The sequence below is a fragment of the Procambarus clarkii genome, chromosome 4, assembly GCF_040958095.1.
Source record: "Procambarus clarkii isolate CNS0578487 chromosome 4, FALCON_Pclarkii_2.0, whole genome shotgun sequence".
NCBI classification, from domain to species: Eukaryota; Metazoa; Arthropoda; class Malacostraca; order Decapoda; family Cambaridae; genus Procambarus; species Procambarus clarkii.
The window spans coordinates 9,656,161-9,672,442 of NC_091153.1; the positions used below are offsets into that span (position 1 = coordinate 9,656,161).

Below are 16,282 nucleotides of genomic sequence, written 5' to 3' on the forward strand. Positions count from 1 at the left end.
ATGGGCGTATTCGAAGACATTAAAATTTATAAAAAAAAAAGTTAATTAACATGTAAAATAATAACCAGTTTCACATAATGGGAAATATGGTGCCTGCCGTCATCACATGTCGGCGTGTGTCGCATGATGGGAACTTGGCCATTAGAACGTAAAATATCATAATACTCCAGCAGACAGTGGCAACTGTGACATAGTGATACATGTGACACAGAAGCTACAACACATAGTGGTACATGTGACACATAAGCTGCAACACATAATGGTACATGTGACACAGAAGCTACAACACATAGTGATACATGTGACACAGAAGCTACAACACATAGTGGTACATGTGACACAGAAGCTACAACACATAGTGATACATGTGACACAGAAGCTACAACACATAGTGGTACATGTGACACAGAAGCTACAACACATAGTGATACATGTGACACAGAAGCTACAACACATAGTGGTATATGTGACACAGAAGCTGCAACACATAGTGATACATGTGACACAGAAGTTGCAACACATAATGGTACATGTGACACAGAAGCTGCAGCATGAATAAATAAATGCAACACCCCCTCCCCCTTAACAACTGTATAAAATATTCCATAAACAACTGCAAGCAGCATTCCTCTAGCAACTGTATGCAACGTTCTCTGTAAATATGCATGCAGCATGCATTCAATCGCTATATTCAGCATACTCTGAGCAACTGTATATACCATTCCCAGTACCATCTCGTAATCAAGTATATTCCAGAACAATTACATGCAGAACCCTTATAACTATTGGGCAATTTACTTTGCACACACTCACTGCAAAGTACTAAACAGGATAATCACGTGGAACTTGTTTAGTAATCTGCAAAACTGCAAAACAATCTATAAAACAGGATGAAACTATAATCAAGGTGCTCTCTGAAAATCTGGTGTTACTAGTACGTTTTCATTTCTCACTGAGAAGAAAGGTTTATTAAACTTGGAGAGACTCTGCTTCCATTAATGTCTAGCGGATCCAAGCTAGTAACACATTCCTTAGTAAACCGAAATTCTATATTTGTATTTGCCTTTATTTGACATGGACCAACCTCACTCCCTCTATTTTATTTATAGATTTATAGATTTATTTATAGAATTTAATTCACCAAAGAAAATTATGAGCATAAAAACTTACGCAAAATTCAACACCATACTTAAATTACAAATTAATATATATATATATATATATATATATATATATATATATATATATATATATATATATATATATATATATATATATATATATATATATATATATATATATAAAACTCACACCCCAGAAGTGACTCGAACCCATACTCCCAGGAGCCACGCAACTGGTATGTACAAGACGCCTTAATCCACTTGACCATCACGACCGGACAAAATGAGGTGATAGCCGAGGCTATTTTAAACCACCCCACCGCCGGCACTCGGATAGTAATCTTGGGCATAGCATTTTACCAAATCACCTCATTCTTTGGGGCACACGTGAGGAACACAAATGCGAACAACGTGTGCCCCAAAGAATGAGGTGATTTGGTAAAATGCTATGCCCAAGATTACTATCCGAGTGCCGGCGGTGGGGTGGTTTAAAATAGCCTCGGCTATCACCTCATTTTGTCCGGTCGTGATGGTCAAGTGGATTAAGGCGTCTTGTACATACCAGTTGCGTGGCTCCTGGGAGTATGGGTTCGAGTCACTTCTGGGGTGTGAGTTTTCAGTTGCATATTGTCCTGGGGACCATTCAGGCTTGTTCGCATATATATATATATATATATATATATATATATATATATATATATATATATATATATATATATATATATATATATATATGGAAACATACGAGTGACGAATATTATACAAGTGACCTTGTATTTGTCTGTAATTGCCTCTACATTCATGTTCTCATTTTACCAAAGCATCTATGTCTGATAATGTAACAAGGGTTGAAACGCTACATCAGTGAGAAAAGACAAATGGATTTATAACTTATCTGTGCAAATTAAAATATAGTTAAGAAGACATTAAAACCTATTGGAAATATTAGTAACATCCATTCCATCTTATCGTGCCTAATCACATGGGCTGGACGGTAGAGCGACGGTTTCACTTCATGCAGGTCGGCGTTCAATCCCCGACCGTCCAAGTGGTTGGGCACCATTCCTTCCCCCGTCCCATCCCAAATCCTTATCCTGACCCCTTTCAAGTACTATGTAGTCGTAATTGCTTAGCGTTTTCCCCCCTGATAATTCCCTCTCTTCCCTCCATCTTACTGTTCAAATAAATTGTTTAAAATTAAACTTACATTTATATATGAGTTGCCATTTGGAATTTCTACAATCGAAACTCTTGCTTTGTTTTACTGCATTTTGGTTAAAAAATTTACAATTTGTGGTTTTGTTGTGTTTCTGAGAATCTTCGTTAAGGTTAAGAATTGTATAAATAGTTGGATAGTGCAAGTATTAGAGGGTTGTTATTGTTGATCATTATAAGTTTGACTTTAATAATGTTATAATTAGTGTTTACTGAAGAAGCTGAGGATAGTTCCTCGTGCGTTGGTGTTCATGCTATTGAAGAGATATTTATAAAGGGTGTAATATTGGCATTTTATATCAATTTATATTATATATATTCCTACAAACTTTAGTAAAAATTACTTGCTTTGTATGTGGAAAGCAGAATTTTTTTTTTATTTTAGATACATATTTAATGTAATTAAATAGAGTATACATAAATACTGCATTTAATTACATTTAATACAGTATTTATGTATTTAATGTAATTAAATACATAAATATCTCTACAAAAGGTATCGGGGCCAGCAGGAGATCTGCTGAGTCTACCTAAGAGAAGGGCCACTGTGTCTACCCAGCAGAAGAGTCAGTGTGTCTGCTCAGCAGGAGAATCAGTGTGTCTGCTCAGCAGGAGAATTAGTGTGTCTGCTCAGCAGGAGAATCAATGTGTCTGCTCACCAGGAGAATCAGTGTGTCTGCTCAGCAGGAGAATCAGTGTGTCTGCTCAGCAGGAGAATCAGTGTGTCTGCTCAACAGGAGAATCAGTGTGTCTGCTCAGCAGGAGAATCAGTGTGTCTGCTCACCAGGAGAATCAATGTGTCTGCTCAGCAGGAGAATCAATGTGTCTGCTCAGCAGGAGAATCAATGTGTCTGCTCACCAGGAGAATCAATGTGTCTGCTCAGCAGGAGAATCAATGTGTCTGCTCAGCAGGAGAATCAGTGTGTCTGCCCAGCAGAAGGCCAGCTCGCTGGGCTCCGTTTTCCTCAGATTTGTGACATTCATTTGTCTCTCTCCACTTGACGCATGGGTGGCGACTTCCCTTCTTTTCTCATATTTCGCTTTTTTTTTCCTTCCATTCCTTGTTCCTTTTCTGTTTTCTTCCACTTCTCCCTTCTTTCTGCTTCTTAATCACCTCTTCTCCTTCCTGGTTCCACTATTCTTTCTCTCTCCTCTCTTCTATGTCTCATCTCTCCTTCATCAACTCCTTATATATCTCTTCTATGACCTCTTCGTTTCACTTTCATTCAAAGATTCACAGATATTTCATCTCCCCGCATGGATTCTTCATCAGATTCTCGTAAATCAATTACTTCTTTTTCAGGTCAGAACCTGTACTCTCGTCTCATAACGGGTTCGTGTAAGATGGACGGAGATTATGTAAGTTTGACGGATGATTGTCTAAGATAGACAGTAGTCTAAGATGGACGGGGGTCGCCACACATATTTCGTCAAGAACCATGCATATTGTCTCTAGTCATGCATGTTCCACCTATTCTAATCATGTTGTACCTGGTACCATGCACAATGTAATTAGCACCATTGGTAGATAAATAGAGCTAATCACCATATTAAGGTTAATAAGATTTCATACACCTGGATAATCTGAACTCGAACCGCCGACCACATTGGCAGCAGCCAGCCGCTCTATTTACTGACCCAACAATAATCCTCAAAAAGAATTCCATGAGTACCAAACTGCTTCCCAACTGGAACTTTGGTCCTTCCCGTGGGGCGCCACTTTGGTATGTAGGCGTGTTGGTGATAGATAATGAACATCGTTGTCATATATATATACCACCATATTGTGGGTAATAACATTGTTATTAAGAACCACTGAAACACTCTGAAGATATATTATTACGAATACTAAAACTCTCGAGGAATCACACCATATATTTCTCACTTAACTCCATGAAAACTGCCTGGGGTGTTTGTAAATACTAATATATCTTAAATGCTTTATCTTAGACCTGTCCTTACCAGCCTATGTCCGTCCTATGCTCCGTACCAGCTTTAGACAGACCAACAAACGGATGGAGTAGTGGAAAAACAGACATTTTATCTCTTATAGTATAGATATACATACTGCAATTTGCGTATTTGCTAAAGAACATTTGTATTGTCGCATCAGGATAACATTCCCATTGTTATCCTGATGCATATGTTAAACAATGGGTTAAAAAAAGATAATGGATAAACAGTAGAATTTAAGACCCATTGACTTCAGGTGAGGTCACTCCGTATCTGGCTTGGCCTCGTTAGGAAAATAATGTGAAAAACTACCAGTTAACTTTATTTTTATCGATGAAACGAGTAATTGGCATTTGATGTTCCAGGTGAGATATCAACGAAGAGGATAAACTATAAGTCGCAATAAAACCATAAAGTGGTAACGAAATTGTTACCAGGTGTCTAGAGATCAATAGCGCAAAGGACATATCCCCTGTAAGCTGCCTCGGGTGGTGTTCTGTCCGTTATTGTGTTCTGCTGGCTCTCTACACCACCACTGAGCTGTGTATGTCATCATACAGGCTCTCTACAGCACCACAGAGCTGTGTATGTCATCATACAGGCTCTCTACAGCACCACAGAGCTGTGTATGTCATCATACAGGCTCTCTACAGCACCACAGAGCTGTGTATGTCATCATACAGGCTCTGTACACCACCACTGAGCTGTGTATGTCATCATACAGGCTCTGTATACCACCACTGAGCTGTGTATGTCATCATACAGGCTCTGTACCGCACCACTGAGTTGTGTATGTCATCATACAGGCTCGGTACACCACCACTGAGCTGTGTATGTCATCATACAGGCTCTCTACAGCACCACTGAACTGTGTATGTCATCATACAGGCTCTGTACACCACCACTGAGCTGTGTATGTCATCATACAGGCTCTGTACAGCACCACTGAGCCGTGTATGTCATCATACAAGCTCTGCAGAGCACCACTAAACTGTGTATGTCATCAATAAACTTATTTCAATTTCAATACTTGAACTCATATTACATAATGATACCCTTCAGAGAAAAACTATTTTATTTTAATGTACGAAACACCTCACGTATGCACTCTTGGGTTGAAGAAAGATTGTTTGACATACACAAGTCTATTGGCGTCATTTGCCTTGTTCGTTTCTTCCTGAGTAAAACTATAATTGTTTCTTGATTTCATTATTTTTGTGATCATATTAACGTTAGCTAAATCTAGTCACTTTACTATATGTGACTCTGTTAGGTTCTTAAATATGAAGTTGAAATATTTAATGAGACTTTCTCTGACAGGTGTGAGCGAGGAGACGATGGTTGGTGTGGCTCCGTCACCACCTCACTCTGAGCACCGACGCAACCTCTACCTGGCCCACTGAGGCCACAGCTACCCTCTCAAACACAACACTAACGGTATGACATTGAGAACTACCATTAGGGCACTGGTGGTATGACAGTGAGAACTACCATTAGGGCACTGGTGGTATGACACCGAGAACTACCATTAGGGCACTGGTGGTATGACACTGAGAACTACCATTAGGGCACTGGTGGTATGACACTGAGAACTACCATTAGGGCACTGGTGGTATGACAGGGAGAACTACCATTAGGGCACTGGTGGTATGACACTGAGAACTACCATTAGGGCACTGGTGGTATGACAGGGAGAACTACCATTAGGGCACTGGTGGTATGACACTGAGAACTACCATTAGGGCACTGGTGATCTCACTCTTAATTGGAGTTTATAAAAATAACTCACTTAGTTAGTAACTGCAGTTGACCAGACCACACACTAGAAGGTGAAGGGACGACGACGTTTCGGTCCGTCCTGGACCATTCTCAAGTCGAATATTATTATTCGACTTGACTAATAATAAATATTATTATTACTATGCCCTCTACTACACCTTACTTTCCTCCTCAGCTCTCTCTTGCCTATTTATTGCATGTCTTTACTTCCTCATCACAATCGACTTGAGAATGGTCCAGGACGGACCGAAACGTCGTCGTCCCTTCACCTTCTAGTGAGTGGTCTGGTCAACATACTTTAGCCACGTTTTTGTGACTCATCGCCTGCAGTAACTGCAGTTATACCTTGAACTTGTATTCACAACACGTTCTTAGGCCAGCATCGGTAAAGCTGAGTCCTTTCTCAACCGTCCCATCCCTCCATGACGCATTCATCATTTTTTAACGTATTGTGTATTAGGAATAGGTTTGTTCTGATTTATATATTAATATTAATATATGCAAAATTTTCATGTATAGTTAAGCGTAGGTTAGTATAGGTGTTTAGGTTCTGTTAGCAATTATTTTTATTTGAAGTACCGTGGTTGCAGCATTTACGTCATTGTGATTCGAACAGTGATTGTCAGAGGAACTCTATTCTAAAAATGTTCGAACGTCTTAAGTTGTGAGTCGTGTCTAAACAGGTTTTCATTCATAAACAGGAGCTTTGACGACTGGATTAACGAGCATTCACCTCTATTGATGAGTGATGAGTGATGAGTGAACTCACTATACTTGAATCATTCACATGAACTTGACAAGATAAAGACTACTGCAAACTTGCATGAGTAAGAGAAAGACCATTTTAACTAGTTATTCTATATATAAGAATAACCATGTTATTCTTATATATATATAAGCCATGTCTTTCCCAACAGATTCAGCAGGGGGCTTCACAGGATTAAGACCCTAGTACATCAAACAAATGCTGAATCCGGTGCTTGGAGAGGCCGCAAAGGATCTTTTAGCGGAACTTACCAGACTCTCCAACATGTATATGGCTGGCGGCATCCCTGAGGACATCAGGCCTCTCTTTTGTGGAGTAGCACTCTGTGCTCTAAAGAAAAAGGATGGGGGATCCAGGCCCATTGCCGTTTTCAACACCCACCGACGCCTCGTAGCTAAGGCTGCAGTGAGATCTATCAGCCAGGAATCAGCCACCTTGCTGAAACCTAATCAGCTTAAGTCTGGGATCCCCCTAGACTGTGAAGCTGCAGCACATGCAGCGCGGGCTTACATTGCTGTTCCCCTGGCCCAGAAGGCACTAGTAAAGCTTCACTTTAAAAATGCCTTCAATCAAGTCAGAAGAGACGCTGTCCTCAGGGCTGTACACAACCATTTTCGTCCCCTTTACCCATTCATCCGATCGTGCTACAGTGGGGATTCTAAGCTTCTTTTTGGGGAGTTTGAAATAGACTCCTGTGAAAGAGTCCAACAAGGTGACCCCTTAGCACCCCTCCTTTTCTGCTTAGCTATCAAAGAGGTCACTGACAGTCTGACAAGCGAGCTAAACATCTGGTACCTGGATGATGGCACTCTCGCTGGAACCCCAGATACCATTTTGGAGGATATAAGGAAAACTCAGGAGCAAGGAGCAGCCTTGGGCCTCATTCTCATATATATATATATATATATATATATATATATATATATATATATATATATATATATATATATATATATATGACTGAAAACTCACACCCCAGAAGGGACTCGAACCCATACAGCCAGGAGCAACGCAACTGGTGTGTACAGGACACCTTAATCCACTCAACCATCACGACCGGTCATAAGGAGGTGATAACGGGTCCACATTACTGTGAACCCGTTATTGTGAACGCATTATGGTGGACACATTACTCTGGACTCGTTATTGTGAACACATTATGGTGGACACATTACTGTGGACACATTACTATGGACCCGTTATTGTGAACACATTATTGTGGACACATTACTGTGGACCCCGTTATTGTGAACACATTATTGTGGACACATTACTGTGGACCCGTTAGTGTGAACATATTATTGTGAACACATTACTGTGGACCCGTTATTGTGAACACATTATGGTGGACACATTACTGTTGTCAGAAATTGTGCTTTATTGTTTTTGAAAGATGAACAAGAGTAGGTTATTAAAAACTGTAAATGTCACCCAAAACACGGTTCTAAATAATTAACCTGTCCAAATTGTCAAGAGCTTCAGACCTAAAATTAATTTTCATGCTAAACCAAATTTACTGACCAGCCTCCTGTCACAGGATTTACAATAGGTTTGGAAAATATATATTTATAGCATTAAGGAACAAATATACTAAAAATCTTCAGTACCTTATGTTTATTATATCGTGTGCATTGATTGCTTAATTAAATAATAAACGTCTTTGGAGTAAAGTAAGTTGAAGGTCATGAGACTCAGTATAATGTGGCGTTTTACGTCATCTAGTAAAGGCATCTACCATCACTCCATCTTGTAAGGGAAACTTAGCACGGAAGTCGTTTTCAATGCAACCGTAAGCTGTAGCAAACGCTGATATCGGTACCAGCTGATACTGTTTGAGTTCCTGGTTAATGTAGCGTACGTGTTAAGCGTGTTACATTACATTACATTACGTGTAGCGTGTTAATGTAGAGTACCTGGTTGATGTAGCAAACGCTGGTATCAGTAAAATCTCACACTGCCATCAACACAAAAGAACCAAGCAGGAGTCCAAGAACCCAGCATCCTGTGTACCATACAAATGCTTCAAACCAGAGGCAGAAACGGCACACAGAAAGAGTAGAAGAGAACATCGAACCAGCGAAGAAGTCTCCCGACTAAACTGCTAAAAGAGACAGACCCGGGACACCTAGCCAAAAGGACCAGAAACCATGGCAGAGCAGGACACTATGAGGCCAGAAGGATCACCCTGCCAGTAAAAGTCTCCAGTTTTGACAAGACTAAAAGCAACAGTTGAACTTGAGAGTAGATGTAGGAATGTTGATGATAAGTCATCAACATGCCTACAGTAGGCGTTAGGTTCTAAGTCCATGTCAACAAGGACTTTCTGTTCTACAGTATCCATCTAAAAGTTAGTCAATAGGAGATCAAGGGGGGGAAAGCCACAGTGACTCCTTCTGCTCGTTTGTCCACGCGACCATCAGGGCTCAGTACTCAAGCCTTTTTAGTATATACTTCAAGAAGCTTCTTTAATGAGCCTTCTGTGATGTCAACTGGAGTACAAACGTAATTTCTTTAAAGTGTCCACTATTATTTCAATAGTTTCATTCACGGTCACTTTTTGGTCAAAAGCCACTCAACATTCAGAGATGATCTTACGCCCGACGCCTGTGTTACTAGCAAAAAGTTGACAAATTCCGATCAAATACATTCCGTATCGTTTTTCATCCTTCTTATAGAACTGGATAAAAATACTTGTTTATAGAGCACTATAATGTCTTTTCCTTGGGGCTCATTATCCTCAGTGGCTTATTGTCTTACGATTTCGTTGAAGTCGTTATTACTGTAATCATGATTAGCAATTTTATTTAGTTTTTTCATCTTACATTGAACGATCTGTTTTATAACGTACTATAGTTTATACCAAGGCAATATATATGTTAAAATAATATTTATACACTAACAAGTTTTTTAACAATAAAGAGAAGTATAATTTAATATATTAGTGTACACAAACAGTTTTGATAAATGAGTCTTTCGGATGATATTTGCCAATCAACTGGTTGTGATCTTCAATGTCTTAAATGTGATCTTCAATGATCTTCAATCTTCAGTGTCTCCTGTCATACATGCACTTCTCTTTCTCGTGTGTCAGTTTGTTTCCGATTACGTATCAACTAACACATCTACATAACAGACAACTTTTTAAAAAAGATGGCTTATAAACATGATTGTCAGATTACAAGAAAAGGTAACGAAACAGACTCCTCTCAGGCCTGGTCATGCAAACAACTTTGCACCTGAAATGGTGGTTGTCACCAAGGAAATCTGAGAAGTAAAAATCAATCAATACAACTTGTTTTTTATAGAAAAATTAATGTGTTAATTTTTCCATCTAAGTTCATAACAATACTTGATGCATGGCGATAAGTCACAATAACGTGGCTGAAGATATGGTGACCAAACCACACACCAGAAGATGAAGAGACCACGACGTTTTGGTCCGTCCTGGACACAATGGATTTGATAATGGTCCAGGACAGACCGGAACGTCGTCGTCTCTTGTTCATCTGGTGTGTGGTTTGGTCATCACAATACTTGATGTATCATTACAGTTATAATAATGACTTATTGCTTCCTCTCAAAAACTATCTAGAAAACTCAGTGATACTGATCTCACAAGTATCATATTGACCTTTATACATTCCTTAAACGTAGCATAAGAAACCCCTCACCACACTCTCCATATTAAGTTTGTTGTCCCTCAATTGGAATACTACAACAGTACCGTTTTCTAGGCCACATAACAACTGTACGTAACCCTCAAGTACCAAGGATAACAACTTGAAACCCGTTTGCAAGTACCATCATATACCACTATAACACTCTGCTACTCAATGACAGGTACCATGATGACGCTAGTGATGGGAGGCGCAGTGGCGGAAAGATTCATTGGCTCGGTAATTGAGGACAAGACCAAGGGGACAGGACCACATCCTCCCGGGGTCCAGACCGGCAATTCCAGCAACGTCCATCCTGGTCGATCCGATGGTGAGTTTATCATCCCGCCAGTTCTGAGTTAGTCCACTCGCCTGTCTTTGCTGAAGGTGGAATATATTGTCGGTCGTGAGTGATCCAGGGAGACATGAGATGAACAGTTAACCAGGTCTATGTGATGCAGGTAACCGAATTTTGGTCAAATGTGTTCCAAATGACAATGTGAATGTTCTAGTCAGTCTAGTATGGTACAGTTTGTGTGTTGTTTACCTGTGATCTAAGTACCCCTAATGCAAAAGTGTGAACTAGGAAGTTTAGTGTGTAGTGTATTATCTGCATTCTTCTGGGCAGTTGCATTCCAGATGATTTCGTGTATGCTGCCTTTCTTAGCAGCATACTAAGTTTTCTATATGACATTGTATATACGGAAAATTTAAAACCATATTGTCATGTACTCAGAGCCCAGATTTTGTTCTGAATACAACATTTACCCAATTATATATCATTAGCCTCATGAAATAATTTATTTCAACCAATCTTTTTTTCTCCACCTAGACCCTTGAGGCGTATCAATAGATTTGTACTGGCATTCACATGAGAGAACAGACGAAAGGTGATTAAAGTCCGTCGGTTTTTCTAATTTAATTATATAAAATAGATTCTGACAAAAATTAACAATATAACAGATCCCTCTTGGTTAAATTTGCTTCCCTTACCAATAAACATACTGGACCTACCTGGCCACCATCTACAATTCATAACTTCAGTCTAAGTCCCTAATTCCGAATCATCACTACAACACTTATACTCGGTTAGTCTCCCATACGATACTCACACTCACTACACACTCGACTCGGGTCAACATGATCACATCGAGTCCCCACATCGGCTTGAATTCTCTTCGTCGCTGCCACAGGAGGATTTAGAACCACGGTTTCCACAAGACTGCCCTCCACCCGGCCAGCCTTCACCACCACCCAACACCGTCCCAAGCACATTATAATCAGATTAAATGTAAATCTCCTTGGTTCCAAGAATATTGGATCGCCCTTTGTGACCTCTTGGCTGTAACATTGGCTTGGGCGGGCTAATGCTGGCTTAATCTCATTGTCCTCACCTCGATGCGTGAGCACAGTCTGACTGCTCACATGCACCACCACTCTTTCCAACCATCATTAAGTGTTGTAGTGCTTGATTCACTAGCTAATACTTACCCAAACTGTTGACCAGACCACACACTAGAAGGTGAAGGGACGATGACGTTTCGGTCCGTCCTGGACCATTCTCAAGTCGGCAATCGACTTGAGGATGTTACTATGTTAGATTATCTGTTAGTTATTATGTAACTAGCAATTAGCGATAATTTAACACTTTCGTCTGACCATGGGTTCATCGTTCACTTTCACATGTATATATATCACATGTATATATGTATATATATATGTTGTATATATATATATATATATATATATATATATATATATATATATATAAATATATATATGTCGTACCTAGTAGCCAGAACGCACTTCTCGGCCTACTATTCAAGGCCCGATTTGCCTAATAAGCCAAGTTTTCCTGAATTAATATATTTTCTCTAATTTTTTTCGTATGAAATGATAAAGCTACCCATTTCATTATGTATGAGGTCAATTTTTTTTTATTGGAGTTAAAATTAACGTAGATATATGACCGAACCTAACCAACCTTACCTAACCTAACCTAACCTATCTTTATAGGTTAGACTAGGTTAGGTAGCCGAAAAAGTTAGGTTAGGTTAGGTTAGGTAGGTTAGGTTGCCGAAAAACAATTAATTCATGAAAACTTGGCTTATTAGGCAAATCGGGCCTGGCATAGTAGGCTGAGAAGTGCGTTCTGGCTACTAGGTACAACATATATATATATATATATATATATATATATATATATATATATATATATTTATATATATATATATATATATATATATATATATATATATATATATATATATATAATATATATATATATATATTAAGAAAACTCTTCCTCGTGAAAGTGTTCGAACCTTAGACCCCTTCCCCCAGGAGCTTTCAAACCAAGCTTGAATAGTAACCAGTTTGAGTAGTAACCAGTGGCCTGTACGTACCACATCGCAGTGGATCTTACTTCCGCTACTTTGGCTCTGTGGCGAATTTTGATAGTTGGGAGTATTTTCTTCTTGATTTGTTAATTAATCTGTGAAAAACTTGGAGGCAACTTGTTGTAACCTGTACAACAGAGAGAGTAGTGGCAGTTTTTGCTAGTGAGTCTGCCTTTTCATTACCATCTATGCCAATGTGACCTGGTATCCAGATTAGGGTGATTGACAGCCCTAGAATGTGTACTTCTTTTCTTATATGTAGGATTTCTATGATGAGTTGCATATTATCTCTGTGCTGGCTGGATAATAATGCAAGGAGAGAAGATTTAAAGTCGGTATGAATAATGACATCATGTAAATTATTCTCAATTGCATAATTTATGGCCACCTTCAAAGCATATAATTATGTTTGCAACGTTGAACACACACTATTCATGCTCCAGTAATCTTCATTGTTATTAGTGTAAACTGCTGCCCCAGAAGAATCCCTTTCATGATCAACTGATCCATCTGTGAAGATGTGAGTGATTGTCGGTCTGGAGATGGTTTTCATTTGATGTTGTATGACTGTTTTGACACTTGCGAAGTCACATGCTGATTTTTTTAACTGGTAATCCTTCAATGATTATCTTTAGACTCAATTCTTCCCATGGAGGAAGCTCCGAAAGTGTTGATATGGTCTACCTTCTTCGTTTTAATGTTCCATTTCAAGTTCACTTTCTCTAGCATCTTGACCAGATTATCCGTACATGCACTTGTTCTATATTGAAGGTTTCTGTGAAGTGATCTGTGTATGCTGTCTTTGATTGACAGTCAGGCGGTGGTTCCAACAAGTTTTGCTGTTATGTTGGCTATTCTTTGTTTGATCCTGTTTTCTAAGGTTGGTAAATTGGTTTCCATTCTTAGATTTTCTCAACGATGTTGTCTCCTGGTATAACAACGATGTTATAACAAGTCTCTGGTATATTACCCGTGTGTCGTCCCTGGTATATTACCTATATTATATATATTACATATAAATACAACAATGCTCCCAGCATTGTTCTGAAGGCATCATTTTGTGACAAAGATTCTCCCATTGGATATCACAGACAGGAGGCCAATCACAGACTAAAAAATGGCCAATAAAGACATTCAAACAGTTTCGTGTAATTAATGCTGCTCTTTTAAATTCCACTGTATAGAACTCATGTTATATCTCATGAATTCAAGCCGCTAAATATAATAGCAAGTATCATATTTATGAGTAAAAACAAGTTTAAAAACTGGAGATTCCATTCCTCAGCCGCACGGTGAGCAAGCATATTATGGTATATTAAGCTGGAAGTCTGAGAGAGACGTAATTAGTACTCATACCAGTAGCATTCCCCGGAAGCGAGAATCTAAAACTTAGCCGGTTGCTTCTCCGTCTGGCTTCTTCCTACAAGGAGAAAATGGCTTCGTAGAAACAGTTTCTATTACGTTTTCGGTATTACCTTTCTTTTTTTTTTTTAGTTTCTTATATACAGTTGCAATACACACAGAAATCACAATATCGTGATGCATCAAATGAACGGGGTATTACATCTTTATCACCATTTGTGTATTACTTTGTATCACCCTTTGTATATTTTTCTGTATCACTCCTTGTGTATTGAGTGTCTCCCACCAAGGGTGTATTACCTCTGTATCACTACTTGTACATTACCTTTGAGTAATGTACAAGTACAACCCTTTGAATTACCACTTGTGTATTATCTGTATATAACCAAAGATTTATTACCACTGGTGTATTACTTGTATATCACCACTGATGATATAAAGGTGTATGCAAACTATATATTACCACTGGTGTATTACCCCTGGATAACTAAGGGTGCGTTACCACTGGGTGAATTACATATATATATACCCATTGGTATATTACCTGTGAGTAATCAAGGGTGTATTACTTGTTTATCTCCCCTGATGTAATACCAGCGCATCGCCACTGGTATTACACGTATATCACCACTGGTATATTTCTCATGTATAGTCCCAGGTATATATTTTACCCTTGTATCGCCCCTGGGATGTTACATTTGGATTATTAATTGAGCGTTACTACTAGTATATTTTTGAAAGGTTTATTTTTTATTAGAGTTTCCTTCTTCCTGCAGATGGCTCTCGCTTGGACAGCTACGTCATTATTGTGGCTCTGGTCAGCACTATCTTCCCTCTCATCTGCCTCATTCTCAGCCTCGTTATCGCCAGGTAAACGCAGTATATGTGAGTCTGATTAGCTCTGATTGACAGTTTAGCAACAATCAGTTTCGGTATATTTTTTTGGACGTGTGTATATATTACTCTGTTTTTATCACTAGGGTCGCTCTGATGGCATGAGCATTGATATCATATTTATAGTTCGGGTCATTATGAAGTTAAAATCACCGGCGTATATTGCCCTATTGTTTTTAGGATTTCAAAGACATTTATTTGATCGATTTTCCCTGCATGGACCATCATCACATCGAAGGCAAGGATACTTATTCCCCTAAGCTTGTTATAGGGTCAGAGATTCTGTTGTCTAAACTTCTAGTTAAATTGGCAGTTTATTATATAAAGCGTTTAACATGTAAACACTTTCTTTCAAGCTAACTAATATGTAGGAACAACATTTCTTATATAAAATATTATGATCAATAAAGTCTTCTGCGTGTATAAACATTGTCAAACAAATAGTTTAACATTATCGGGACAAAAATCCAGTGAGGTTTGTCGAGGTCCTTCTAGGACAGGGAAGTGTTCAACCTTTTTAAGTGTGCATGCCAAAATCCACCAAATCTTTGATGCCACTTGGGCTGTACGTTAGAGCGACGGTCTCGCTTCATGCAGGTCGGTGATCAATCCCCGACCGTCCAAGTGGTTGGTATTACCGTTCCTTCCTCCCCGTCCCATCCTAAATCGTTATTCTAATCCCTCCCAAGTGCTATATAGTCTTAAGGGCTTGGTGCATTCTCCTGATAGTTCCTTTCTCTTTTATGCTAATTATTTTCACGTGCCAACCGAAATTCTTGGGAACATGTTATTATTTCGTGTCTCATAAGTATTGAAAGAACATTTCAAATATTCAAATATTAAACTAGAGCGGTAAAATCACCGAATATTCTAAGAGTGATTATTGTAAACCAAGTAAGATTAAATGAATGTAAAATTTAGTGACGGAATTTTTACTTAAAGCTCGTTGTACCCCGTTGATAGCGTGGGTAGTTTTTATTCACCTTTAAGTGTAATTCTTGGGGCCCATATACAGCCACACAAATTAAAGTAGCAGTTTTTAACATCAGAAGAGCGTAAACAATGATTCTGATTATTTGTTTTTGTTTTTATATCAGATCAGACAGCCATAAGTTATCAAGTTTTCATAATACATTA

At 38.8% G+C, this 16,282-nt stretch overlaps 1 protein-coding gene across 8 annotated transcripts in view; it reads left to right on the plus strand.

The window, feature by feature from the left end:
- The window catches only part of LOC123751257 (uncharacterized), a 268,667-nt gene that overhangs the window by 220,906 nt on the left and 31,479 nt on the right, over nt 1–16,282 (plus strand). For all 8 annotated transcript variants that reach the window (XM_069332835.1, XM_069332852.1, XM_069332857.1 and 5 more), the window contains exons 3-5: nt 5,610–5,726; nt 10,675–10,821; nt 15,028–15,121. In XM_069332835.1, coding sequence (XP_069188936.1) covers nt 10,680–10,821; nt 15,028–15,121 — 236 coding nt within the window. In that variant the 5' untranslated portion in view covers nt 5,610–5,726; nt 10,675–10,679. The remainder of the gene's footprint in view (nt 1–5,609; nt 5,727–10,674; nt 10,822–15,027; nt 15,122–16,282) is intronic.